Source organism: Budorcas taxicolor, chromosome 1 (assembly GCF_023091745.1).
Source record: "Budorcas taxicolor isolate Tak-1 chromosome 1, Takin1.1, whole genome shotgun sequence".
NCBI lineage: Eukaryota > Metazoa > Chordata > Mammalia > Artiodactyla > Bovidae > Budorcas > Budorcas taxicolor.
Window position 1 is genome coordinate 133,207,946 of NC_068910.1, and position 26,733 is coordinate 133,234,678.

General features: G+C 45.8%; 1 protein-coding gene across 1 annotated transcript in view; it reads left to right on the plus strand.

Annotated features, from left to right (window-relative positions):
* The window catches only part of KALRN (kalirin RhoGEF kinase), a 694,022-nt gene that overhangs the window by 237,938 nt on the left and 429,351 nt on the right, over nt 1–26,733 (plus strand). The window contains exons 4-5 of the mRNA XM_052653860.1: nt 6,737–6,929; nt 10,446–10,958. Coding sequence (XP_052509820.1) covers nt 6,737–6,929; nt 10,446–10,958 — 706 coding nt within the window. The remainder of the gene's footprint in view (nt 1–6,736; nt 6,930–10,445; nt 10,959–26,733) is intronic.

Sequence of the window (26,733 nt, forward strand, 5' to 3'; positions counted from 1 at the left end):
CAGCTACTTTCTTCTCCTATCTCTTAAAACTGATATTCACATCAGTTCTATCCTAGACTCAGAAGCTTTCTCATCTTAAAAGTGAAAGTTGCTCAGTCATGTCCAATTCTTTGCGACCACATGGACTATACTATACAGTCCATGGAATTCTCCAGAATATTGGAGTGGATAGCCTTTCCCTTCTCTAAGGAATCTTCCCAACCCGGGGATCAAACCCATGTCTTCCACATTGTAGGCAGATTCTTTACCAGCTGAGCCACAAGGGAAGCCCAAGAATACTGGAGTGGGTAGCCTAAGAATCGGAGAAGGCAATGGCACACCACTCCAGTACTCTTGCCTGGAAAATCACATGGAAGGAGGAGCCTGGTAGGCTGCAGTCCATGGGGTCACTAAGAGTTGGACACGACTGAGTGACTTCACTTTCGCTTTTCACTTTCATACATTGGAGAAGGAAATGGCAACCCACTCCAGTGTTCTTGCCTGGAGAATCCCAGGGATGGGGGAGCTTGGTAGGCTGCCGTCTATGGGGTCACACAGAGTCGGACACGACTGAAGTGACTTAGCAGCAGCAGCCTAAGGTTACTGGAGAGGGTAGCCTATCCCTTCTCCAGCGGATCTTCCCAACCCAGAAATCTAACTAGGGTCTCCTGCATTGCAGGCAGATTCTTTACCAACTGAGCTATCAGGGAGCTCTTTTTTCATCTTACTTGTCTTCACTGGGTGATGTCACCCACTTCTGTGCATATCTGCTGCCAATGTTCATGGATTTATTCATTTACCAAATGTTATTGAACACCTACTATGTGCCCGGCATAGTATGACTCCCAAGTCAAAATTTGCAACTCATATTTCTCTTTTAATCTCAAGACTATACCTCAGATTGCCTTCAGAATGTTGTATATTTATGAAATTGATGTATGTGTGACTGTTTCTTGAGACAGGGACTCAGATGGATATTGTCTATTAAAGGGCATTCTCTCCAGGAAAAAAGTGTAAAGGAGTTGGAGGAACAGAGAAGGAAGGAGCAGTGGAGAAGTCCAGTGGAGACCCCCAGGGAAGAGAGAATGCACTGGAGTATAAGTCACACTTCAGAGATACCCTGCCTTGAGTGAAAGGCACCTCTGTATAAGAGAGGCACTGGCCCCATTGGGATCGGGGTATAACTGCCACCTGGCTTTTGAAAAAGTGCACCCATCAGTCAAAGGCAAGTCTCCTGAGATGGTCTCAGGCATAAGCTGATCGCCGCAACACTTATGGAGCTGGGGACTGGGCACAAAGATCAACACAATTGCCCTGGGTGGGACACCAACAGTGTCTCCCCCAGCAGCTTAGACTTGCATAGTAGGGATATGTGCCCAGCACCATCTAAGTGCTTTATGTATCTTAACAAACCTAATCTCTAAAATAACTCTGTAATGTAGTTACTATTATTCACAATTTATAGTGAAGGAACTGAGATGTAGAGGTTTAAAGGTACTTGCCTATGTTTCCTCAACAGGTAGATGATGGAGCTAGGATTTTGACCAAAGTGTGTTGGCTCTAGATTCTATCATACCCTTACCTGCTACCCTCCTTCCTCAATATGTTGAGTCTTAGCCTGCCCCAGGTGCTGTAGGCACAGGGAATCTAGCAGTGAAATCAACACAAACAGCCCTTCCCTCATTGAGGTTGCTTTCCATTGAGGGGAAAATGGACAGTAAAAATGAATAAGTAAAATACACACTCCAGATGGTAACCAGATTCCTCTCTCCATGGAATTCTCCAGACAAGAATACTAGAGGGAGTTGCTATTTCCTTCTCCAGGAGATCTTTCCAACCCAGGGATTGAACCCGTATCTCCCTCACTGCAGGCAAATTCGTTACTGTCTTTGCCACCAAATCATTGGTTAATGAGTGCTGAGGAGACCATAAATCAGGGAAGGGAAGTAGGGAGTGGTAGGGGACTGCTGCAGCTTTAAATCAGGTAGCCCAAGGAAGGCTTCATTTAGGACACATTTTAGTCCTAGGGAGGTGGTCTCTGCTTCTGCTGCTTTTGTTCTTCTACTCTGGCTGATCCCGATTTACTGTCCCTCAGCACACCTGCAGGGGTAGTCTTCCCAAATCACCTGATCATGCTCTGTTCCTCACTGCCCTTAGGGATAAATGCAGCACTCCTGCCGTGGTACAAGTTGCTTCTGAATTTGAGACCTGCTTCTAACATTGCAATGCCAATGGGGCAGGAGTACAAATGGAAACCTACATACCCTGTGTCTAAATATTGAAAATTAATATAGCAAGTTAATGAACTGTTAGAAAAAAATGTGTTCTACCCTTCTACCTTGACAAAAATATTTTCATAGCAACCTAGGAGGCCAACTTCAGATTCATATTTGTTGGACTCCTCTGTGTTCCTTGCTAGAACTTGGCAGTTGCAGGGAGCTCTGCCTTAGTTCATGCTCTGCCTCCCTTCTCTGCCTACCTCCTAGGTCTGTCTTCCATTGTGGAGGGGCCCCCTACATGCATGTGGACAACCTGGCTGACACATCCATGTTCTAGCCACATCTTTGAAAATAGCAGCTCTTTGCCACCCCTCAGGCCAAGGTACTCACACTGGTAGTGTTCTTTACACCCTGGGGATGGAACCTAGGAGAGAGGCACGTATGAGCTCAGGAAGTAGGTTAAGGGCCCTTTGAGCTGAAAATTTTAGGATGCCAGGGACAAGGAATTTGGTCTAGAAAAGGGTAGGGGCAGCCTGGACTCTTATGTGGCAGGTCTCCTTGTTCTCTGGGGGGAGGGTGGAAAAGGAGGGTCAGAGCCTAGAATAGGGCTCTCTGAGGCACTCAGACCACACTGTCTCACCACGCTCTTACCTCTGTGCCTAAACCAAAGTGAATTACTTGAACTTCCTGAATTTGCCATAATCTTTTGCTTCTGTGCTTTTGTGATTTTTGAAGACCGTAGAATGAAGTCATATACTTGGATTCCTTGCCCTAATCTCCCCTGTCTCCTAATCTGGTCCCCTCATCACTGACCCTTCATTCCACACCCAGTCACAAAACACCACACATAGTGGCCCTGGTAGGTGTGATCTGGTATAATAACCTGAGTGTGGGCTTTGGAGTCAGTGGTCCTGGTTTTGACTCTGTGCTGGGCACTTACCAGTCACGTAACCTTAGGCACATACTCTGCCTCCGTGTCATCATCTCTTATGTGATGATAACATGCCAAGTTTATAGGTCATTGTGAGGATGAAATGAAATACCATGGGTTAAGTGTCTAACCACAGTCCGTGGCACAATAAGCATGTGAAGAAAAGTTCCTTACCCTCCCCTGGCTATGCTTTTTGCTTCAAATCACACAGAGAAAGCACTTCGGTAGATCAGCTATTTTCACAGAGAGATGCCAATTAGGTTGAAAGTGAAAGTGTTAGTCGCTCAGTCATGTCCGACTCTTTGTGACCCCATAAACTGTAGCCCACCAGGCTCCTCTGTTCATGGGATTCTCCAGGCAAGAATACTGGACTGGGTTGCCAGGCGATTTTCCCGTCCCAGGGATTGAACCCAGGTCTCCCACATTGCAGGCAGATTCTTTTCAGTCTGAGCTACCAGGAAAGCCCAATTAGGTTATCTCTCAGCATTCAACCTCCGGGTCTCTTTCTCCATCTCCTGAGCTAGTGAGAACTTCTAGAGAGTATTAGTACCTGATTTCTCTTTTTGTTGTCAGAACTTATTCGTTAACAGTGTGTGAGCTGTTACTGATGACCACATTTAGATCTGGGATTGTCAAACTCCAGCTCTTGGTGGCAACACTGACTCTTTGTTGTTAGGGATGGGATTTTCTCATGTCCACATAATTATGGTAACAGCGACAGGGCCTGAGGAGCTGGTAAACAAGGAAGTCAGTCATCTCTAAGGGAAGGGAAGACCCCCAATTACTGTGCAATGCCTGGCCTAAGTGGGCATGCAGCAAATGTGAGTCAGACTAGGGCTTCCCTGGTAGCTCAGCTGATAAAGAATCTGCCTGCAATGCAGGAGACCCCCAGTTCAATTCCTGGGTTGGGAAGATCTCCTGGAGAAGGGAACGGCTACACACTCCAGTATTCTTGTCTGGAGAACTCCATGGCCTGTATAATCCATGGGGTTGCAAAGAGTCGGACACGACCAAGTGACTTCTGCTTGCAGATGAAGCTAAGCTCAATAAGAAATGCCATTAAACTGAAATAGAAAAATAGTTAAAAGAAATGATCAGGTAAGTAACAGAAGAAATTCTTATAGGTCAATAAGCTATAGCCAGTAAGCAAAGAAATGCAAATATAAATGTAATACAATATTTTTCTTAGAAAATTGGCAAAGATTTTAAAAATTCAATAATCAGTGCTGATGAGGATACAGTAGTGGGGGCAGGGGGTACACTTATGCTTTGCTGGTATACATGTAAATTGATGTGCCCTTCTGTAAAGCTGTAATGAGAATGATTAAATAAACTGTGGTGTAGTTATAAGATGGATTATGTGTCATTAAGTAAGTAACTGTTAGTCACTCAGTCGTGCCTGACTCTTTGCAACCCCATGGACTGCAGCCCACCAGTCTCCTGTGTCCATGAGATTTTCCAGGCAAGGATACTGGAGTGGGTTGTCATTTCCTTCTCCAGGGGATCTTCCCAACCCAGGGATCAAACCCAGGTCTCTTATACTACAGGAAAATTCTTTACCGACTGAGCTACAAGTGAAGTGAAGTGAAGTCGCTCAGTCGTGTCCAACTCTTTGCAACCCCATGGACTGTAGCCCACCAGGCTCCTCCGTCCATAGTATTCTCCAGGCAAGAATACTGGAGTGGGTTGCCATTTCCTTCTCCAGGGGATCTTTCTGACCCAGGGATCAAACCCCGGTCTCCCGCATTGCAGGCAGACGCTTTAACCTCTGAGCCACCAGGGAAGCCATTAAATGTAATCATTTCAAAAAAATCTGAGACATGAGAAAAATTCTATGTTACAGTGAAAGGTAGAACACTATAGGGTATGAAAATTACATGCACAAAAAAGGCAGGAAGGAAATAGGCCTGTTGAGTATTATATATCCCTATCATTAGTGTCTCTCATGCAGATCTCTGAATATTTTAACTTTTCTATGATTAGCAGGTGTTTTCTTACAATGGGAAAGAAATTCTGCAATTTAAGTAAAAGGTACATTGCTTTCATACAATAATATAGAATTACGCTGGCCACTTACTGACTCAGTAAATGTCAGAGTAGGAGAAGAGGTAACTGCTTTCCTTTGGGATTTAGGATTTGCAGAGAAACGGAGGACTCAACCTTCTTGCTTGCTGAGTCTAATCCTTTGTGTCAACAAGAAGAAATGGAAAGAGTGTCTGCCCTGCCTGGGGAGTTTCCTGTATAACTGGAAGGCCCAATAAGCTGCCTTATGCTTGAGACATTCACACAATTGCAAGAGCTGTGGTCTCTTCAAAAGTCTGACAAGTTTATCACTGGTTGAGATTTGAGAGTGAAGCCTGAAACAGAATTTTGTTTCCATTTGTAGACGAAATCCTCCAGTTGTGGCCTTACCTCCAGTAGCAATAAGTGATTGGTAGCTGGTGGTACACGACTGTGGAGCACGCAACATGTACAGGGCTTTAAGCGAGTACAGTCTGGGTTATAGGAAATTAAGACAAGTACCCTAAGTAAATGCTACACCGGTATTTATACAAACATGTGAATTAACCAAAGTCTATTTTGAGTTAGAAAATAAATACATAGATTGAATAAACCAAGAAAAGCCCCCTAACTACCAAAACATTTCTTCCAAACTGAGATGTTATAACTGTTTTGACTTTCTTTTTTCTTTAAATTATTAGGTGTTATAAAGTCCAAGTGTTTAAGTAAGTTTGTAGCATCATCTTGATTCATTTAGTCTGATTAGTTTTCAGTTTTCAAAGTTGGTCACTGTCATTTCATCTTGCGTTGATTTCAAGAGTAGTTCCCCTTTCTTAACTTCTGAAATGTGCCTTTTTATACCCGACTCGTATAATGGAAGTGTGTGAGACAATGGGACCACATCCACTGCTCTAATCAGTCCCACCCTTGGCCATTTAAGAGTAATTGGCATGACCCAACAATTTGTCAAAACTGACATACACTTTGAACTCCAAGTAATACGTCTTAAATACAGTGGTGTTATCAATACCTTGTGTACCATCTCTAATCAATTGATAGAATCGGCCTAGATCTCTGTTTTAGAAAAAGATGCTTTGGCCCAGGTTCGGTTCAGTGGTAAAGTATTCCAGTGGCTACCATTGATGTGGGCCTGGGGAAGGATAGCACTCATGCCAAGGACTTTCCATTTCAGATCTAGGGGCAGCAGCAGCCCTGTCTCTAGAGAGCTTGTACAGCATTCAAATGGAGAAAAGGTGATTGCTCCCAGAAGCAAGAGAGGGAGACAAGAATTAAAAGAAACTCCAACACAATAGTGAATGCTGAAACCATAAATGTCCCAACAAGTGCAATTGACTACAGGGAAGGCTGAGTTATTTGCTAAGTGCCGGGAGAAGCCAGATGCCCTTGGTCAAATGAGGTTAATCACAAAAGGTTTTCTGAGGCAGTACATTTTGAGTGACATTGGAAGACAGCCAGGAGACCTGGTGTGAAGTTGGAAGGTTGGTCCAGATTAAGAGGAATGCAGGTTTCCAGATGCTTTTTGACTGTGTACTCCGAAGTCGCAGTGGCCCAGAGTGACCATGCCTGCCCTCTGACCTCCCCACAGCGAGGACGTGTGCAAACGTGGCTTCACCGTCATCATCGACATGCGGGGGTCCAAGTGGGACCTCATCAAGCCCCTCCTCAAGACGCTGCAAGAAGCCTTTCCCGCTGAGATCCATGTGGCCCTCATCATCAAACCCGACAACTTCTGGCAGAAACAGAAGACCAACTTTGGCAGCTCCAAATTCATCTTTGAGGTGAGGCCGACCTCTCTCTTACTCATGTTTCCTCCCGTTTCTGCCACCCACCCATTTCTCACCTGCCCTTCTCCACCACCTTAAAATCCCCAACATGTCAGGGACTGGCTGATAATTCAGGATTCCTGGGCCATTATGGCCTTTCCAGTGAGATTCTTAGAAGGGAGGAGAGGCTCATGAGATTGTCCCAAGGGCACAGAGTCTTTAAGCAGTCCTGTGTCTACTGGTGTGTGGAAGTCAGAGGAATTGTTTCTGGGGGCAACCTTGTAATTTAGGTCAAATGCCTTAAAAAGAGTTTATATCTACTGATCTTTTAATTCTCCTTCTAGGAAAATGTTTTTAATATAAAAATTAAAAAAAACAGATGAATAATTAATGATGATTAGAAACAAAAAAATGTCTACAGGGATATTCATCACATTGTTTTTTGCAGTAATATACATGCATATGTATCACACATATTTACACACATACATATATATACAGTCATATATGTATAGTTTGTATCCTAAATATCCATTAATTTTGGCGACATTAATACACAAGTACTAGGAGGCCATTAAAATTATATTTAGAACAATAGTGTCATTGGAAAACGTGCATGATATATTGTTTTCTAAAAACAAGTTATAAGATAGTATTAGCAGTGTAATTTAAAACTGGTTTTTAAGTGTATAGTATATGCAAAGGAAGGCTGAGAAATGCATGAAAATGATAACAGTGCTTTATCTGAGGTGGCTGGATGAGTGATTTGATTTTCATGGTTTTCTACTTTCTTTTGAGAATTTTGTATTACTTTTACACTCAGAAAACATGTTGTTTTTTAACTAGATTTTTCTAGAGGCCATATGAGTGTCCTGAGAGCCTTTAATGACAACATATTAAATCAATGATTTAGGAATCTTTGTTCCAGCCAAATCCGAGCTGTTCCCCCTTTCTGGGAACTTTGCCCTCATCTGCAAGAGGATGAACCCTGAGTACAGTATGTGTTTGTGTTGGAAAGCAGAGCTGCCCTTTATCTATCAGTAACTTGCCATTCCAGAGGCTTGGCCCTAGGGGCCGGGAGCACCTGTGTGTGTGTCGGAGGGGGGAGTGGCCCCAGTAGGCTGCAATTTGAGCACAGCAATGAGACCAGCTGAGAGGCAGTTCTTTGTGTAAATAACATGAGAAATTTGACTTGGTGTAAAAACAGTTAACTCTCATCTTCCCCAGCACTAGGAGTCCTATAGGGAAATAAATGCTTTGTGTATTTTGGGTTTGTTTATATACAGAAGCAGTGACAGCAGGCTTATAAATTTATTAGTTGAAATGACTGGAAACAATTTTTCCAACAAGTCTTAAAACTTGTGCTTCAGCATAGCTGCTCAGCATTTTCCATCTCCCTGCACCCACTTCACCCCAAGTTGAGCAAGCTGGTCTTTAACAGGAGAGAGAGCTGGGAGCTTCCCACTTGGAAGAATGTTTATAAAGTAGTGTTTCACAAAGAGCAGATGAGGTACACTTAGTATAGAGCGAGGCAATAAGTGCTAAGAGATAAGAGTCCTGGCATGTGCAATGGCAGATACTTACAGAAAAATTGGTGAATGAAATCACGGGAGACTTCCCGGAAGTGGTAAACTTGGGGCCAAATTCAAAGGGGGAAGTGCTCTAAAAGAAGGCTTCTTGGATTTAATGCACGGAGTCCCCTAGGGACCTTAGATGCAGATTCTGACACAGCAGGTTTAGATGGAGCCTGAGATCCTGGATATCTAACAAGCTGCCACGGGGTGCTAGTGCTGCTGGTTCCAGGGCTGCGTTTTGAGTAGCAGGGATTTGGATCTGCAGAGGTTGTGTCACTGGTTGCACATTCAGTTCAGTTCAGTTCAGTCACTCAGTCGTGTCTGACTCTTTGCGACCCCATGAATCACAGCACGCCAGGCCTCCCTGTCCATCACCAACTTGCGGAGTTCACGCAAACTCATGTCCATCGAGTCAGTGATGCCATCCAGCCATCTCATCCTCTGTCGTCCCCTTCTCCTCCTGCCCCCAATCCCTCCCAGCGTCAGAGTCTTTTCCAATGAGTCAACTCTTTGCATGAGGTGGCCAAAGTACAGGAGTTTCAGCTTTAGCATCATTCCTTCCAAAGAAATCCCAGGGCTGATCTCCTTCAGAATGGACTGGTTGGATCTCCTTGCAGTCCAAGGGACTCTCAAGAGTCTTCTCCAACACCACAGTTCAAAAGCATCAATTCTTTGGCGCTCAGCCTTCTTCACAGTCCAACTCTCACATCCATACATGACCACAGGAAAAACCATAGCCTTGACTAGATGGACCTTAGTCGGCAAAGTAATGTCTCTGCTTTTCAATATGCTATCTAGGTTGGTCATAACTTTTCCAAGATTGCACATTAGGAGCTTTTAAAACTACCCATGCCCAAGTTCCAGTCCAGGCCAACTAGATGAGGGTTTCTCGGGACAAGGATTTGAGCATCAGTGTTTTTGTAAAATTGCCAGGGTGCTCTGATGAGCAGTCCAGTATCAGAGCCCCTTTCTGTGTCTTTGGAAGGAGATAGAGGGGAAAGGAAGAAGAGGAGGAGATGCTCAAAGATCAGCTAGACAGAAGGGCATGAACTGCATTTAAGGGCTTCAGAAAGGATGCAACCTTGAGGTCATCCTGATGAGCACTAACAGCGTCGGAGCATGTGCTGGCTCCATTATCTCCATTATACAGTGGGAGGAGCAGAAGCTCTGCAAACTTGGTTTACCTACTTTGCACAGTTGTTAATTGTAGGGTTGGACCTTGGATCTAGATATTCTCTAGTTGCCTCTCCTTCTCCAGGAAACAGAATCAGGTAATCCTGAAGGAAGGAAAAGATCTTTCTTGGTAAATTCGGGTGGTTGCCTGTGCCATCACTTGCTGCTCTGCGTCCCAGAGGCAAACCTTCTCTATTCTACTCTCTAAGAGCTTGTAGGGGGCTCAGAGAAAATGGGGGGCCCAGACTCCCTGTCCCCAAGCCCTGTCTGTTCTCTGCAGCAGAGAAGGGCATCTGCTCGTGAACAGAGACAGGAAGATCAACTCTGAGACCCTTGCAGCTCAAAACTGACCCTCACTGTTTAATCCACCCATGAGGACAGGATCCTGGGTTTTAAAGCTATTGAGAACTAGGCCCCTGGAACTAGATTCAGTCTATTCTCCCAGCTTCTAGCATCCTGTTGTGGTGGACTTGGGAAGAGGAAAATGAGGACAGTAGGGACATGAAGACAGTCATTCCTTCAGTGGCAAATGGTGGCAGGTGAAGAGACTTTTGAGCCAGTCAGCTAGTCTGTTGAAACTACTGACCTTGGCTGATTGTGACATCTGATCAGGAGGCTGCACATTCTCCCACTTGCCCTTTTCCAGGCAGGGTCTGGTCATTTTCTGGACGTACCTTGTCCTTTCCTCTTGACTTTCTCTTTCCTGCCCACGGCTCCCCTGGGGGTCTTCCCTGGACTTGCCCCTGCATCACTGAGTCTCCCTCTCTGTGTCTGCCCATCCCAGACGAGCATGGTGTCCGTGGAGGGCCTCACGAAGCTGGTGGACCCCTCCCAGCTGACGGAGGAGTTCGATGGCTCCCTGGACTACAACCACGAGGAGTGGATCGAGCTGCGGCTCTCCCTGGAGGAGTTCTTCAACAGCGCCGTGCACCTGCTCTCACGCCTTGAAGACCTGCAGGAGATGCTGGCCCGGAAGGAGTTCCCCGTGGACGTGGAGGGCTCGAGGCGGCTAATTGATGAACACACACAGCTGAAGAAGAAGGTGCTGAAGGCGCCTGTGGAGGAGCTGGACCGGGAGGGGCAGCGACTGCTGCAGTGCATCCGCTGCAGTGACGGCTTCTCAGGGCGCAACTGCATCCCGGGCAGTGCCGACTTCCAGAGCTTGGTGCCCAAGATCACCAGCCTCTTGGACAAGCTGCACTCCACCCGGCAGCACCTGCACCAGATGTGGCATGTGCGCAAGCTCAAGCTAGACCAGTGCTTCCAGCTGCGGCTCTTCGAGCAGGACGCTGAAAAGGTAGGAGGGTGCCGTCCAAGCCTGAGTAGGACTGGGGTGGGGGCACACACAGATTCTGCTAGTCCCACTTTTTAAAGCTCCCCTTGTGTGGTGTTTATTATGTATCAGGTACTGTTCTGTGCACCATGTGTAAATTAATGCATTTTAATCTGTTAAGAGTCCTACGAGGTAGGTATGTCATCATCATCCCATTTTACAGATGAAGAAACTGAGAAGCTAAATATCTTGGCCAAACTAGGAGGTGCAGCATGGCTGCAGACTCCCCACTTTTGCACTGTTAGACACTGCCCCTCTTGGGGCATGCTGTGAATGGTTCAAGCTGGCCGAGCAACAGAAGCAACAATGCTCTTACCAGTTGCAACACGACTTAGTGATTATTGCCCTGCAGTATACTTGACTGTTGACAAAGCACTTCTGCATACAGTCTCATTTAGTCTGTACAGTCCTTTGGCCCTCCGAGTGGGTGATGTTGGGTGTTCTTTGATCTTGGGGCTACAATGGTAGCTTGACATGGGAATCTAGCTCTCTTCCATTTGAAGTCCAGTGCTCTCTTCCCGCCATACCACTTTATTTCTGGAGGGTTTTCCTCACTGCTGCACATTTTCTCAAGCATGATATTTTTTCCAGCAGTAAATTTTCAAAGCTTTCCCCTTATCAGTGAAAAAGAGAAAAGTGAAAAAGGAAAATACCCTATAGTGCCTCTTTGCTAAGGATGGAAAGTATCTTCTCTAGATGCTCTCTGAGCTAAAGAAGAGAGTTGACTGTTGCATATACTTTTAAGAGGAGTGAAAGGGGCTCTCTTATCAATTTTCTGGGAATAAAATTTAAATGCATAATATCACTAGTAGGAACACCATGACTCTCAGTAACCTTGAGTCTTACAGACAGTGCCTGATATAACAGTTTTGTGTCTTTTATGAGCCTATACTGAAAATGTCTCTAGGTATTTTAAGTGATGAAATCAAGATACAAAACTATATAATTATGATCCTAGTTTATATAATAAGTGTGCCAATATAAGTATAGCTGGAAAAACATTCACCATTAATACTTTTTATTTCCAGGGGCAAGGATTATGATTAATCTCTCTGTATAAGTTTTCTGTACTTTCCAATCTTTTATAATTTATAATCAGATGAAAATCAATATGTATAATTTTAAAAGAGTACATGACCCCTTTCTACAACAGAACTTTTGCACATCATTTAAGACAGAGTTTGGAAGAGATAGGAGTTTCTTGCACAACTTTTGGAGTTTCAGGGTTTCCTCTGGCCTTCCTGAGGACTCTTGACCCAGTGGCCAGGCAGCCTGAGTCTGACCCTAGCCTGGCCTGGGCCTGAGGTTTGGAGCACATGGACTGCAGAACCCCCTGCTCATATCCAGGTGAGAAGAGACAGCAGGTCAGGAGTCAGCTACTCTGTAAAGTCAGAGGCATGTGTTTTGGCCTCTGTGACCAGTGTTGGAAAGGTCTGGAGCATTTCATTTTTACTTGAGATTTTTTCTGCTCTGGGGTAGGAGATCTGCTTTGCATCCTGGCCTGGGTGCCTGTTTCAGGGAGGTAGGGGACTTGGGTCTGCCTAGATGTGTTTGAGTTTGAGGCATTTCACGGCATCCTTCAAGTTCAGGAAATGGAAAGCCTAAAAGGGCCCAGACAGTGCCCGTTTACAAAACAAAACAGCATAACGTGCCTTACCGCAGAAGCCCCCAGGTAGAGAAGGCTGACCTGGAGTCAGCCTAGAACCAGTCAGCCAAGTGTAATGCTGCCTCACAATTCATGCTCACAGAATTGTATGGTGTATTATTCTTAACTCATATGGAGGCAATGGAAGCTCAGAGAGGTACAGTAACTTCCCTAAGATCACACTGCCAGTTGAACAGAGCCAATATTGTGTCTGTCTCCAAAGTCCACCCAAGCTCTTATCCAATAACCCTACTCTCCTGCCACTCCTGGGGCCTGCCGTATGCTATCACTGAGCTCTACCTGTTAGTCCCTGAGTCCCCTGGTGCAGGATGACTCTGGGGAAAATCTCAGTCCCACCTTCTAATGTTCATTAGGTTAAGCTGGGGCTCTTCACCTTTCTGCACTCTGGATCCCTTTGGTCTGGTGAAGACTATGGACTGCTTCTCAGAATAATATTTGTAAATGTACAAAATTACATATGGGCTTGGAAAATGATTATTGAAATACAGTTACTAAAATTTTTAAGTATAGCAACTTAGGTGGTACTTTAGGAGCATGTTAAACAACAAGATCAACTTGAAATCTTATAACTACCATAATTTTGTAGTAGTGATGACCACAGATGATGTTTCAGGGCAACAACCCTGATATGATATGAAAATGAGTATGTTTCTATTGATTCTAGAGGCCCAAGTATTGATAACATTAATGAAGTTGGATGCCTTTGTTCATAATTGAAGAGAATGCTATATTTTAGTTAGAGGTGGGTAAAAATAAAAGCATATTTTTTTTCCCTATTGAAGTCTACGATCCCTGAATTCTGTATGTGGACTCTGTTAGGATCCATTCTCATACCTTAAAGAGAAGTGTATTTGCTTGCATATTTGTGCACGTGTGTGTGTGTATGTGTGTACAGAGGAGAGGAGGAATATTAAAAAAAAAAAAAAACGGAGGGAGTGAAAGGCTGATGGGGAGAAGGCAACCCAGGAATATTTTGATATTGAGTCAGTGGTGAAAAAGCTGCTCAGGCTTGACCTAGCTGCCACAGAAATGTGCTGGGTGAGGGGCAGGGGAGAAAAATAATCCTTTTAAATTGCTTCAAGATTAATTTAAAATATCTGTGCAGAACTAAGGGCCTCAGCCCTTGACTTATTTGGTGTTTTGGAAAGAGGGTGAGGAGGATGGTGGTTTGGGTAAGAGCTGTGTGAGCAGATCCGCATCTAAACAAGGGCCTGAGGAAATAGTTACTGCGTGAGCCATGTCTTAGCCTCCTCTCTGGTGGGAGGCTTGTTGGAGGCCTCTGATTCCAGATCTGGGAAGCTCTTGGCAATTGGAGGAGTCTGGTGATCACCCAGCTTCTATTTTTATAAAGGGGTGGGCGCAGTCTCCTCTCTCGCCCTGTGGGTGACAGCTTGTTTCCCAGGCCTTCAATAATGGCAGCACTTCCCATTTGCCAGCTGGCCTTGAGAAGTGAAACCACCCCTCACCACCTTCCCCTGACCTCTGCAATGACCCCATGCATCCCTCATCTCGGGGGTGGCCAGAAAGGAGCCATTTTCTCTGCCAATTAAACATTTAGGGAGGAGGGACTCTGTTTTACAGATAATTCATAAGGCAGGCCACCCATTCATTTAATAAACGTCTGCTGAGCAGCTGTCATGAGCCCAAAACAAGGCACTTGGATAAAGACGAGTGAGCCAGAATTTCTGTCTTTCAGCAGCAGGTTGTCATCAAGTCCTACTTGTTACTACTTGTGTCTGCTGTGTACACCCCACTGTCCTAGGCACAGCCTCTGTGATTAAGGAGTTCTTAGGAAAGGAAAATATTGCAGCTTGGAAATGACTGGGAAGCCTTAATGAGCAATTGGTGGGAGGGCTGGGTAATTCAGAGGTGACTCGAGTAACGCAGAATGCATCTTGTTGGAAGATGAGCGCCGCTGCCTGGGCCCTGTGCCCTCTGGTCTGTAACTAATGGGCCTGTCCTCCACTGTGTTCACAGAACATGGTCCAGTCGCTCCTCATTAGCCAGGCACAGATTACAACTCTCTTTGCAGCCCTGTTTCACAGCTGTTTGCCCCACTAGCTGCAGTGGATCCTGTGTGATGAAGGTGTCTGCCCTGCAATCACATCCCATTACTGGCAAGAAGGGAGGCCTCTTCCCCGTTAGGGGGCAGTTTGTTTATTACGAGTCATTGAGCAGACTCATGGTAGATGTCTCCTTGGAAAAGAGAAGGGTGGGTACAGCTCAGGGGAGTGTCTTCCTTAGCTCCCCACTTTTCCTGGATGCCTAGGGTACATCTTAGAATGGTAGAATTGGGAGAGACCGTGAGATGCAAGAGTTTACCTTCCAGGCACTATAGGAAGCCCAGCCTTGTCATCTTGACACCCGCCATTGTGACCTCTTGCTGCCCATATATGTGCTGATGCCGATCATAGCTATCAGAAAATACCAAAGCTGCTGTACCAGATGCCTGCTGGAAGATTCCCTACGATCTTCCAGTCTTTGTAGGGAAAGGGAAGCTCTTAGAAGGGCTCCAGGGCATAACTTGACTTAATTAACGGAGAAACCTTTATCTACTTTGCTTCTGAATAAAGGAGGCTATACTGATGTCTATCCAGGAGGCCCTCTAATCTTGTTCAAAGCCATTCCGGAACGAAGGAATATATTTCCACTTCCTGACAGGAGTATCCCCCAAAGAATGAACAGAGCTATCCAGTGGGCTTCCAGCATTAAAACTGTGCTTATTATCAGTCTATACCGCATGCTGTATTTGTTTCATGTGGGACACACCCAAGACAAGGTATTTATCACCACACTTGGGAGGATATTTAGGTGCCTGCCTCCTCCATGACCAAGGCACCTGCCCAGATGAGGATCTCTCGTTTGCTTAGAGGATCCTGACCTCAATGGCTGCCTTTACCATGCCACCTGTAGGAAAGCTCCCTTTGGAGAACCTAATTTTAAATTTGTTCCTTCATATTCATCCTTGTGTGGTGAAATTCTGTTCACACTCATGGGTGCCATATCTGTGATGAAATAGAGTCTTGTGAGAGGGGGCTTCGACGTGGCCTGGAGACTTAGCACTTAGGAGATCTTAGGCACATCTTTAACTTCTGACCCCCAGTTATGTTCCCAACAAAACAGAGATGAAGAATTTGGGCTAGCTCAGTGTCTTTTGACTTTTTCTTCTGATTGCACACGATATTATTCTATGTACAATCCTCTCTGTTTGTGAAAATGTCCTTCACTGGGATAAAGAGGGGGGCGGGGCATGTGTGTGGTCACAGTAGTTAGAGTGGTGGTCAAGAGTAGTCTTGTAATGGGGATGTTTCACAGTCCCCAGAGTGGTTGAGTAAAGACCCCTCTCACCCCGACCCAAATGTCCTAAAGTTCTTTCTCCTTTGAGACTTGCCACACTGCATGGTGTCTAAGCCCCTTCACAGCTCAACAATTGTACAGTAATTTTTGCCTTTTTAGTATTCATCCTCCCCTGTGTATCTACAGTTGACTTTTCTCTCTTCAGAGGTATCATTTTGGTTGATGATGGAAAATGAGAAAGAGAAGCTTTTCTCAGCAAATAGAATCATGATTTGTTGAGTTCTTTTCCTGATTAAAAAAAGAAAGCTCCCCAGGGTTGTTAGGAAAATTGAATGCGATGGTGTGTGTGGAGGCCCCAGCCCTGTGCCTCGCCCAAATCACTGCTCCCTTACCCTTGGCTTCCCTTCCTTCTTGTGCTGTTTCAATCCTGGTTTACTTCTTAGTCATCAGGTACCTGCTGAGACCTCAAAGAGTGTGATCGATGCTACCTTTCAAATGAACTTGCTCCAAATAATTTTCAATGGTCCCTAATGGGATGAAGTTAAGAACTGAGTTTTGAGAGAAGTTGGCAATTATGATAAAGGTTCATGAGGGCCCCCCAAGATCACTACATTGTGTGGTGCCCCTGGGTGAAGCAAAAGAGAGAAGCACCAGGTCAAATTGGGATCATATCTGATGAGTCAGGGTTGGGGGAGCTACCAAAGGGAAAGTCTCTGGAAAAGGAGTGTCTGTCCTTGAAACAGCCACAGAGGAAAGCAAGGCTCCTCAGGTGCAGGTGACCACCCCTCCCCATGCACGAGCTACGCCTGAGACACTTGTCAGCCCCTGCCATGCATGAGAGCAAAGAGCATACTTGTCATATTCTCTTACAAGCTTGCAGCCAGAACTTCCTGCGGTTTATCCAAGAAATGTCTATGCATTTTTATGTTCTCTGAGGTCTATGCAAACAAAATGATGTTTCTTTCATGTTAGTCACCCTGAGAAGATGGGTGAAGAGCATCACGGTGGGCAGCAGGACAGTGCACTAAGGGTTTTGTGCTTGTTGTGTTTGCTGTTTGTATGTCCTGTTAACTGTACTAGCAGCTCAGGACGTCCACAGGATGCCCTGTCACTGGACAGAGCACCCACTGCTGTTTCCTGCCCTTTCCCTCTCAGGTGCAAACACTGCTGTTCACTCCCCAGAGCCCAAAGCAGGAGCCTAAATCTCATTCTGCCTGGGGTGACCAGGACCACTGGGCCAGGGTGGAAGAAACACACTGCTCCCCTCCCTGCCCCACGCTTGGCTCACTGCCTCTTCTCTTGGCCGCCTCTCCAACCCCCACACGCCTTGAGCCAACAGTGTCATTCGTCAGACTGAAGTGCTATTGTTGTCATGATATGAAATCTTTTTTTGAATGTCGGTTTTTAAAGTGTTCTCACACCCCTGACCTTAGAGATTTTCTGGTCCAGCCCTTCCTTTTACATAGAAAACTTTGACCCAGAGCAGAGACCCACCCAGAGTCACGCAGTTGGTGGCTCCTCATTTGGCCTCCTGTCTGTCAGGGAGGGTGGGGGGTGTGAATGTGAGCACCATTTTACTTGAGAAAGTTGAGATTTGGCAACGGTGGGAGGTATGCCTGGGATAGTGTCAGGTAGGCAGTGGGAAGGTGGGCCCTCTGTTCTGTGGCTGGGCTTCCTCCCCCTCCCCAACACACGCACACACACAACACACAACACATACACACACACCCAATACTCCTCCCCTCCCCAACACACATACACACACAACACACACACCCCCAATACTCTTCCCCCTCCCCAACACACACACCCCAATACTCCTCCCCCTCCCCAATACACACACACACACACCAATACTCCTCCCCCTCCCCAACACACACACACACAACACACACACACACACAAACCCCAATACTCTTCCCCCTCCCCAACACACACACAACACACCCCCCCCCACACTCCTCCCCTTCCCCAACACACACACACTCCCCAATATTCCTCCCCCTTCTCAACACACACGCACATACACACACACCACCACCACCCCCCCACCTCCACCCAATACCAATCTTGCCCTTGCCTTGCAGGAGAAAGAGGGCCTAGGCCAGTAACCTAGGAGGTGGCTAGAGAGACTGGGGTGGAGTGGAGGCTGGTGGTCACCTGACCTGTGACCTTACCCCTGCTATGGTAAGAGGGCAAGCACTGGTTGGTCTTCTAGGGAGCATGTTGACAAGTTTCTGTGATTCATTTGCTTGAGCCCTTGGCGTTGGGAGGGAGGCCTCCAAGAACTATGACCTTTGAGATGAAGTCTTTGCTGGGTGGCTTGTAACTTCCTGCTCCCTTCGGAGAAAGGTCCCCGGTGCCCCTCCTGCTGCCTCCCTCCTGCTGAGGCTGTTCCACTGCCCCGCCCCCTCCCACTGCCTGGCTCAGCTCAGGGCAAGGAAGTGTGTCTGTGTCCCACCCAGCCCAGGACACTGCATCCTGTATTATTTCCAGCCTGTTGGTCCTGGGAATCTCTACTTACTCGTTTTCATTTCCTCCCCTTGAACATTAGAAACATTGGATTCCAAAAATAATCCATGTCACAGTGTTTTGCAGAATGCCTGTGTGCATGTTTTCTCCTGAAGCTGTTTTTCTCCTCCTTAGCACCCGTTCTCCCGCTCCGTCCTTCACTCTGCCTCATGCTCGGGACACCGTGTACTCAGTGTCCGCTGAGGTGGCCAGGCCTGCGTGGGAAGTGGGTGTGAGAAGCAGTGGAGCAAGGAGCGGCAGGAACACTGGGCACAGCAGGCTTGACTCCCCCCACCCTCCCAGGTCTCTTACGAGGGCTGGCAGTAGCCTGAATTGTCATACGTGTCATAGGTGGCCTCCCATTACATGTGGACCCCACATGACCCTTCAGAACTGAGAACAGGGACACTACGCGAACAGTACTTCCCAGAATCTGGGTTGTTACTCTGTGTCTGTCTGCAGCAATTTAGATGAGCTAGGAAAGAAGGACGCTCATCAGAGATATAAACAAATTGTTTCCCAAGATTTCTTCCCAGCCATTTTCCTTTGAAGAACCCACTTTCCTCCCTTCCCTTCACCTTCTGTCCTCCCTACTGCGCCCCTTCTGCTTCCTCTCCTGTTGGTGACCCTCTTCTCCGTGCCCACACACCTCCTCTAGCCTGTTACGCCAGCCTTCTAGGATGCATTCGTTCTCTCAGAACTGATTGTTTCGCTTCCCTTTTGTGGTCTTGTTTTGTGGTCTTGCTTCCCTCCTTGGGTGGTTCCCTGTGTGGCTCAGGCCTCCCCTGGAGGGCAGCGTGCATAGGCCACCAGAAGACCCAGCCAAGACTTCTAGAAAGAGCACTGGCATTACAATCACCAGAGACGAGTTTTGAATCGCAGCCTAGCCACTTGCTAGCTGATTGACTATCTATGGCCAGTTTGCCCTCTCTGAGCAGTTTCTTTATCTGTAAAATGTAGATTTTTAATACATGCTTTAGGATTGTTGTATGGATTATAGAAAATGTATCTGAAGCATCTAGTATGCCAGAAGCCCCGTAGGTGCTCAGCAGATGGTAAGTTTATGGAGACCAGTTGGAGCTGGGCCATCAAAGGTGGAAGAGGCATGGGGGTTGGGGGGCTTTCTTGCAGGGCATGGGAAGAAGGGCAGAGAGTACAGGGTCATCCACAACATGGGTACTGGAGCAGACAGTGGGCAGATGTGGCAGCAAAACATAGAGGTGAGGTAGGGCCCTGGTGTCTGGGGAAGCTAGAGGAAGGAAGTTAGAAGTGTGTGCCCAGTTTGGCAGGATCTAAAACACTGTTGCTGAAGACAAGCCAATTAAACAAATGCCAGATACTGTACTGGGAACGGGCCATTGGAAGATGAACTGGGGTCAGGCATTACCACACTAGAGCGGGGAGGCACTGACAAACAGCTGCTGCACAGGGAAAGCTGACCGAAGAGCCTGTCACTGCTGTGGGGACAGCATGAGGGGAAACCTTCAGCCTGGGTTGTGGTGCAGGCCAGGGAAGAACATGAGCAAAGGCATGGCAGCCTCAGAGGCACAGAGTAGGTTCCGTCCAGTGCGGCTGCAGCTCAGGCTCAGCGTGGGGAGGGGTGTGGGCTGTAGGCAGGGGGAGGGCAGCGGAGGGAGGGGTGTCCATGCCATGTCGATTACCTGGAGTCACAACAGGAGGTCAGAAATCTAGTCACACCACTCCCTGAGCAACCAGGGACTGGAGGAAAGCTACATTCTTGCCCTTTCTTGGTACAGAGAAAAAAGGGATGTTGGTTTCTTCCATGCAAATGGGTGGACTGACTTGTCTTACCTGAGAGTGGCATGTGTCCTGTCCTAAAAGATTTCCCTGGGATACCCCTTGTCCCAAGGTGTCCGAGGAGGTGCAAACCAGAAGGTCCTAGAATGGAGAATGAGACTGGACTTGGGCCTTCAGCCCCGGCATCAGGAAAACCTCTTTTGTGCTTTGCAGAGGCCCACCTCCCACACCTGTGTTTATACCGACCTCCCTCCTATCTGCCTATTGAAACCCTATCCTAGTTGAAGGCCTAGCTACTTTCCCCACTCTCCTCTGATGGAAGTGGTCTTTCTCTCCTCTGGGCAACTTTCCAGAGTCTTTATCCATCAAACTGGCCCTGTCCCAATGCAGTGATATTACACATTCCCAGAGGTCAGGGCCAGTGCCTGAGATAACTGTGTTCCTCAGAGGCCCTCAATAGGCTGCCTGATAGAACAGAACTTTTGTGAGTGCTCTGAGTTGGCACAAGAGCACCACCTACTGTTGAGTGGTTTCAAGAGATGTCACTCTCATTCTGTTGCTTAAAAGTTGGAATTAACAGGTTTCCTCGTGCAATGGAGAGAAAGAGTTGGAGTTAGGGAAACCAATTCTTGTCCTTTTATACTAATCCAAATGTGAGCAGATGAGTTGACAGGGAGAGAGGAAAGGAGAGGGGCAAGCCCTGGAGATAGTCTAAGGGAAAGAAAACAGGACATGGTGGTTAATTGGAGGTCAAGGAGGAAGGAGAACTAAGGGAACCACAAGACTTTTATGTTAGGGTGTTAAGGCGGTGAAAAGAAAGCCCAAAAGCACTTTGGAATAAGGATAAATGACTTATTTCAAGTGTTGGTTTCTCTTAAGGCATTGGAAAAGTCAAAGAAGTGGTGATGAAGGTTATTGAAAACATTACCAGGAGTTACCTGGTTAGTGCATTTCTGCTCTACTCTTACGGACAGTGGCATTATCTAAACACAAGAATTTACCTTAGTCCTCTGAATGAGGTTGTTAAGGAAATGGAGGGTTTTGAAGTTGGGCTCTTCCTTCCTAAGTCTTTCCTGAGTTCCTATGGAGTATATTCTGCTAGGTGGGGTCGGAAGCTGGAAGCATGATAGAGCATCTTCTCCAGCAGGTAGCTGAGCCTGGCTCCCTAGTGGTCTCCCACCTCTCAGCCTCATTGTTGCCGTAGGAAGAGGGGAGAAGGGAAGAGGAGAGGGCTAGCTTTCTTCCTCTGCTCAGAGTCAAGCTCACCTAGTCCAGACCCCTTCCAGCATAGCATCTGCCCCCTTTCTCGGAGAGGGACTCCTGAAGGGGAGGCCACCTCCTCCTCAGTCCACGTGGAATTTTTTCCCCAGATGTGCAAGTAATTGCCACAGCTGATTTTAGGATGTGTGGGAGGACTGGGTGAGAACATCCAACAGACACTCCATTTTTGCAGTAACAATAATAGTTACCATTTATTGAGTATATCTTGTAGGCCAGGAACAAGCATTAGCTCATATAAATTAACTTGCCAGGGCCAGAACTCGGTTTATGCCTAAATTTAGCTCTGGGATAAAGCTGGGCACTATTTTCTCAGCTTGAATTAAATTGAGTTTGACCTCTTCAATTTTACATTTTGGGAAGTGAGTAAACATTCCCTCACGCTGGTCCTGAAAATATTTTATCATCATCTGTGGTTCAGATGGAAGGAATTTGGCCACTCAGAGTCAATATCCCAAGGCTCCCCGAGCTGACTCCTGGCTTGGTTGGTCCCGTTTCTCCTCTGCTTGACTTGCTGGCTCCTGGGTGACCGTTCCTTCCCACAGTGGGGTAGTGTGTGTGTTGCCAGGACTGCAGGAAATTTAGTCCATCCAGGCAAGCAGACTGGAAATAAAATGCAAAGAATAAAAACATTATTCAAATTCTGAAAACATTTATATTAATAATCGACTTGGTGAAACTTTTCATTACCTCACTTAGCATGAGGAGGGCAAGTCTGAAGAGAGTGACCTTTTCAGGCCTAATAGGAGTGTGCTGATTTTCTAGGACAGTGTGTGATTTGAGTGTGAAGAGTTGTAGCCTGGGTTTCTTTAGTCAGAAAACAACTACCTGTGACTGGCAGCCTATCCTGTCTGGCAGGATAAGGAGGGGAAGAAAGTGGGAAGGAACCAACATGTGTTCAGCGTCTACTGTGTGTCATGCCCTGTGCCAGGCACCTTTCTTATGGCATCTGTATCTCCTTCTTTATATTTATCTTCTTCATCTCAGATGTTGAAGGGTTTTTAAGAAAAAGAAGGGGAAGGAGGGAGGCAGGGGGCTGGGTGGTGGTGGTGAGACCCCTCAGTCATGGAGAAGCCTGTAATGTGTTAGTTGATTTTTTGTGAGATCGTGGTGGCTGCCTTGGACTCTTCTTTGCAAATGAGATAAATGACTGTGTGTTGAGGGCTTCAGTGCAGAGACCTATTTAGGGTTAGAAGTGAATTTAACCTTACTAGTTTCCTTCAGTGGTTCCTCACTGCCACTAAATAAAGATCTACTTCTGCCTTTTGACCTTTGCCTTTTTTTTTTCTATTTCTTAAATTTTTATTGAAGTACAGCTGATTTACAATGTTGTATTAGTTTCAGGTATACAGCAAAGTGAATCAGTTATATAGACATGTATTTGTTGTTCTTGTTTAGTTGCTAAGTCATGTTCAGCTCTTTGCAACCCCATGGACTGTAGCCCGCCAGGCTCCTGTGTCCATGAGATTTACCAGGCAAGAATACTGGAGTGGATTGCCATTTCCTTCTCCAGGGCATATACACTTTTCATAGTACTTTTCACAGTTAAAAGTGAGAGACTATCAAATATATTTGCCTCCCTCACTAGACTCTGACCTTGATTTTTCCTCATTAGTCTCTAATCCAATATCTGGAATACAGTGGGCGCTCAATAAGTGAATAAAATAGTGTGCTAAGCATCCTGAGCACGTGACTGTTTATGTCGGCATGCTTTTGGCTACAAGAAACAGAACACTGGACTCTGTTGTTATGTTCCCCTTTTAACTCATTTTGTGCCTTTCCCTCCTATTTTGTTGAAGATGTTAATCATGGTTCTTTCGAAAGTCCTGTCTGCTAAATTATAGCCTAATCATCTCAGGTTCAGTTTCTATTGACTTTAATTTCTTTTATTCTTAGTCAATTTTCTCTCCTTCATATGTTGAATAATCTACTGGTTGTTATAGATGATGTATTGTACAGCCTCTTGATTAGGTTATCCTCCTCTAACTTTTGTTAAGTTTTGTTCTGGGATGCAGTTAAACTACAGATTGTGATCCTGTTGAGCCTTGGTTTAGGCTTTGCTATGACATATCTACTTCCATCTTTTCTTTAATTCTAGGATATAGCCCGTATTCTTAGGATGCAGTTCTTACTCTTACAGTCTGGTCTTTTTGGGGTCCCAGTTGAGTGTCCAGAGTTCACCAAAGTCTCTTCACACTGTCTGATTTAGAACTCATAACATTTCCTCAGCACTGTAGCCCCTGATGTTTCTCTTCAGTTTTCCACATACCACAGCTATTCTCTCCTAGACCTTCTGGAATCTCACCTTGCCTATGCACAGCTTAGGATTTGGCCAAGGACCTAAAGGAAATTTGGTGAACATTTTTAGGTCTCGTTTTCTTAGCTCCCTCCTCTCTAATTTCCTATCACCATAATTGCAAACACCCTACCAGCCCCGAAGTCTAGTCTCTGTTGTATTACAGCCATTAAGACTGCTGCTCTCTGCTCAGCTCCTGTTTCTTGGCTTCATAGTTTGGAAAATACCCTCAGGGAGAAAGCCAGGGTGGACCTGGGGCTTACTTGTATGTTTCCCTTCCATCAAGGATCAGTGGTTTATGTTGGTTGTCAACCAATGCTTTTAACTAGTGTACATATGGTAGAGTTAAGTTCCCTGCTAGCTACCCCGTCAAAAACAGACTATATGTCTACATGAACTGTTTAAATAAAAATGCAAGGGCATCAGATTTACCTGCAGAGTTCCTGCTAAATCAGAATCTCAAGGATAGGGCCTAGGAAGCTATACTTTTTTAAGAAAACACTTTAGGTAGTTCTGAATGAAGGTTAGGTTTGTGAATTATGGTACATACTTGGGCAGTGAACTTGGAGGAAAGAGAAATCAGTATGGGCTCAGTTGGTCAAAGAAATCATTGCAAGGAAAGGAGACTTCCAGTACATTTTGAAGGGTGGAAGTAAATCGGATATTTGGATATGGAAGGAGAGATGTGAACACATATATGGGGGTGGCAGTGAGCATGGTGTGATTTATTTGCATGGTGCTGAATAGAATATGGCAGGAAAGGATGCTTGATACATACAGTGGAGTGAAAGAATAGGGAGAAGGGCAGATATGGACCAACTGGGCATGGGGGGGGGAGGCACCTTGCATGCCAGAATAAGGAGATTAGATTTTGATTATAGATAATAGATAGCAACAATAATTCTGTAGGGGATTTTTTTTTTTTTGGACTGGGGGAATGACAGGGTAAAAGTAGTATATCAGAGCAGTGAGCCTGGTGGAGCAGATTGCTTGGTATAAAGAAGAAAACAGAGTCAGGGAAACCAGTAAGGGAGTAATTACAGTAATCTTGGCAGGAGGGGCTGAGCGGTGAGTATCCATAGCAGTGGAAAGTGCAGGGTACATTTCAGAATGATTTGAAGAAAGACAATGAATCAACTTCAGGGGGGCAGGGTGAAGATATGGGGGGTCAAGAGAAGGTAAGAGTTTTCACAGAGCAGGCGGAGTAGTTTGAGATGCTGATGCTACAGCAAGGGGGTATTCATACTGAATTCATGGGCACCAGGTGACTATGACTAGGAATAATCCAAAAGTGTGTGCATTTGGGAGACAATTGGATAGTAGTTTAAAAGCATGGAATTTGAAGTCATATAGACTTTGCTTTAATATGCACCCCGACTGTGCAACCTTGGCCAAATTATTTGATCTCTCAAACAGTTTCTTCTAGAGAAAGGTGATGATGGTGGTATCTAACTTATAGGGCTGTTTTGAGGCTTGAGATAATGTGTGTAAAGCTCATTGTGCAGAGCCACATATTTCTTCTTGTCAGTTATCAGGGAAGTTGAGGTTAGAGAGCACCCTGGAAGAGAGGAAATTAGGTTCAGATGGACACTAGATTCTGGATTTATCTCCATCACTTACAAACTGTGTAATCTTGGGCAATTTACTTCAGCTCTTTGTACTGAGTTTTCACTATGTCGAAAACGAAATTAACAAAACCTCATTTTTGCATTATTATGACACAACTGAGCGACTTCACTTTCACTTTTCACTTTAATGCATTGGAGAAGGAAATGGCAACCCACTCCAGTGTTCTTGCCTGGAGAATCCCAGGGACAGGGGAGCCTGGTGGGCTGCCATTTGTGGGGTCGCACAGAGTCAGACACGACTGATGCTACTTAGCAGCAGCAGCAGCAGCAGCATAAAGACTAAACATGAAAGTCTGTGAACGTACTTGGCACAAGATGTGGCATATGAAACAGGAAAAAATATTTGGATTGTTGAAAATGTGAGCCTGAATGGATTTTCAAATGGACAAAGCTGATGAATGAAAGACAGAGGGCTAAGGGTTGAGATGGTTCCAGTGAGGGTGTGAAGGACATGAAGGACAGCCATAAAGGGGCAGCAGAGAATTAGGAGGCAAGTTTAGATAAATCAGTGTAGAACTGAAGAATTGGTGAGCTTTTGAAATTGGAGTGTTCTATTGTTTTTGTCATGCTGAGACTAGATGTGGTGTGTCAAGAGAGCCTGAGTCTGTGAAGCCCTGATTCTCCTGAGAGAAATTAGTGTTGGGTAGAGACTTGTGAAAGCAGGAGGAGAAAGCTGATCGTGTCTGCAGCCGGATGGCCTGCCGATGGTAGAGGGTCAGAGCCCGTCGAAAGGACGGCAGAAATGACGGCACTGGATTCTGATGTAAGATCAAGGGAAGGGTCAAGACCTCAGAAAGAAAGAGGCAGTTTTCATGGTGAGTGCAGACTTAGGAAAGCAGTAAAGGTAGAAAATATTACAAGAGGTTAAAGAGGAAGTGGAAGGAGGAAGAACAGAAGCAGCCAAGGGGCCAAATGTACTTCTGAAAGTTTGGTGAAAAAGAGAAGGGTAGACAGAAATGAAGCTTTGAGCATTTTGGAAGGTAGAGCAACAGGGTTAAGAATATCAGCACTGGAATTAGGCCTCCTGAGTCTGAATCTTAGCTCTGCCACTTATTAGCTTTGTGACTTTGGGCAAGTTAATTAGCCTCTCTGTACCTTAGTTTCTCAATTTGTAGAATGGAGATGATAATGTTTGGGGTCAATATTGGAGAGATAATTAGGATGTTATTAAGAGGAGTAAATGAGTTATATGTTAATAATGCTTAGAACTGTGCCTGGCACAATGTGCTGTGCTGTGCTTAGTAACTTAGTCATGTCCGACTCTTTGTGACCCCATGGAATGTAGCCCACCAGCCTCCTCTGTCC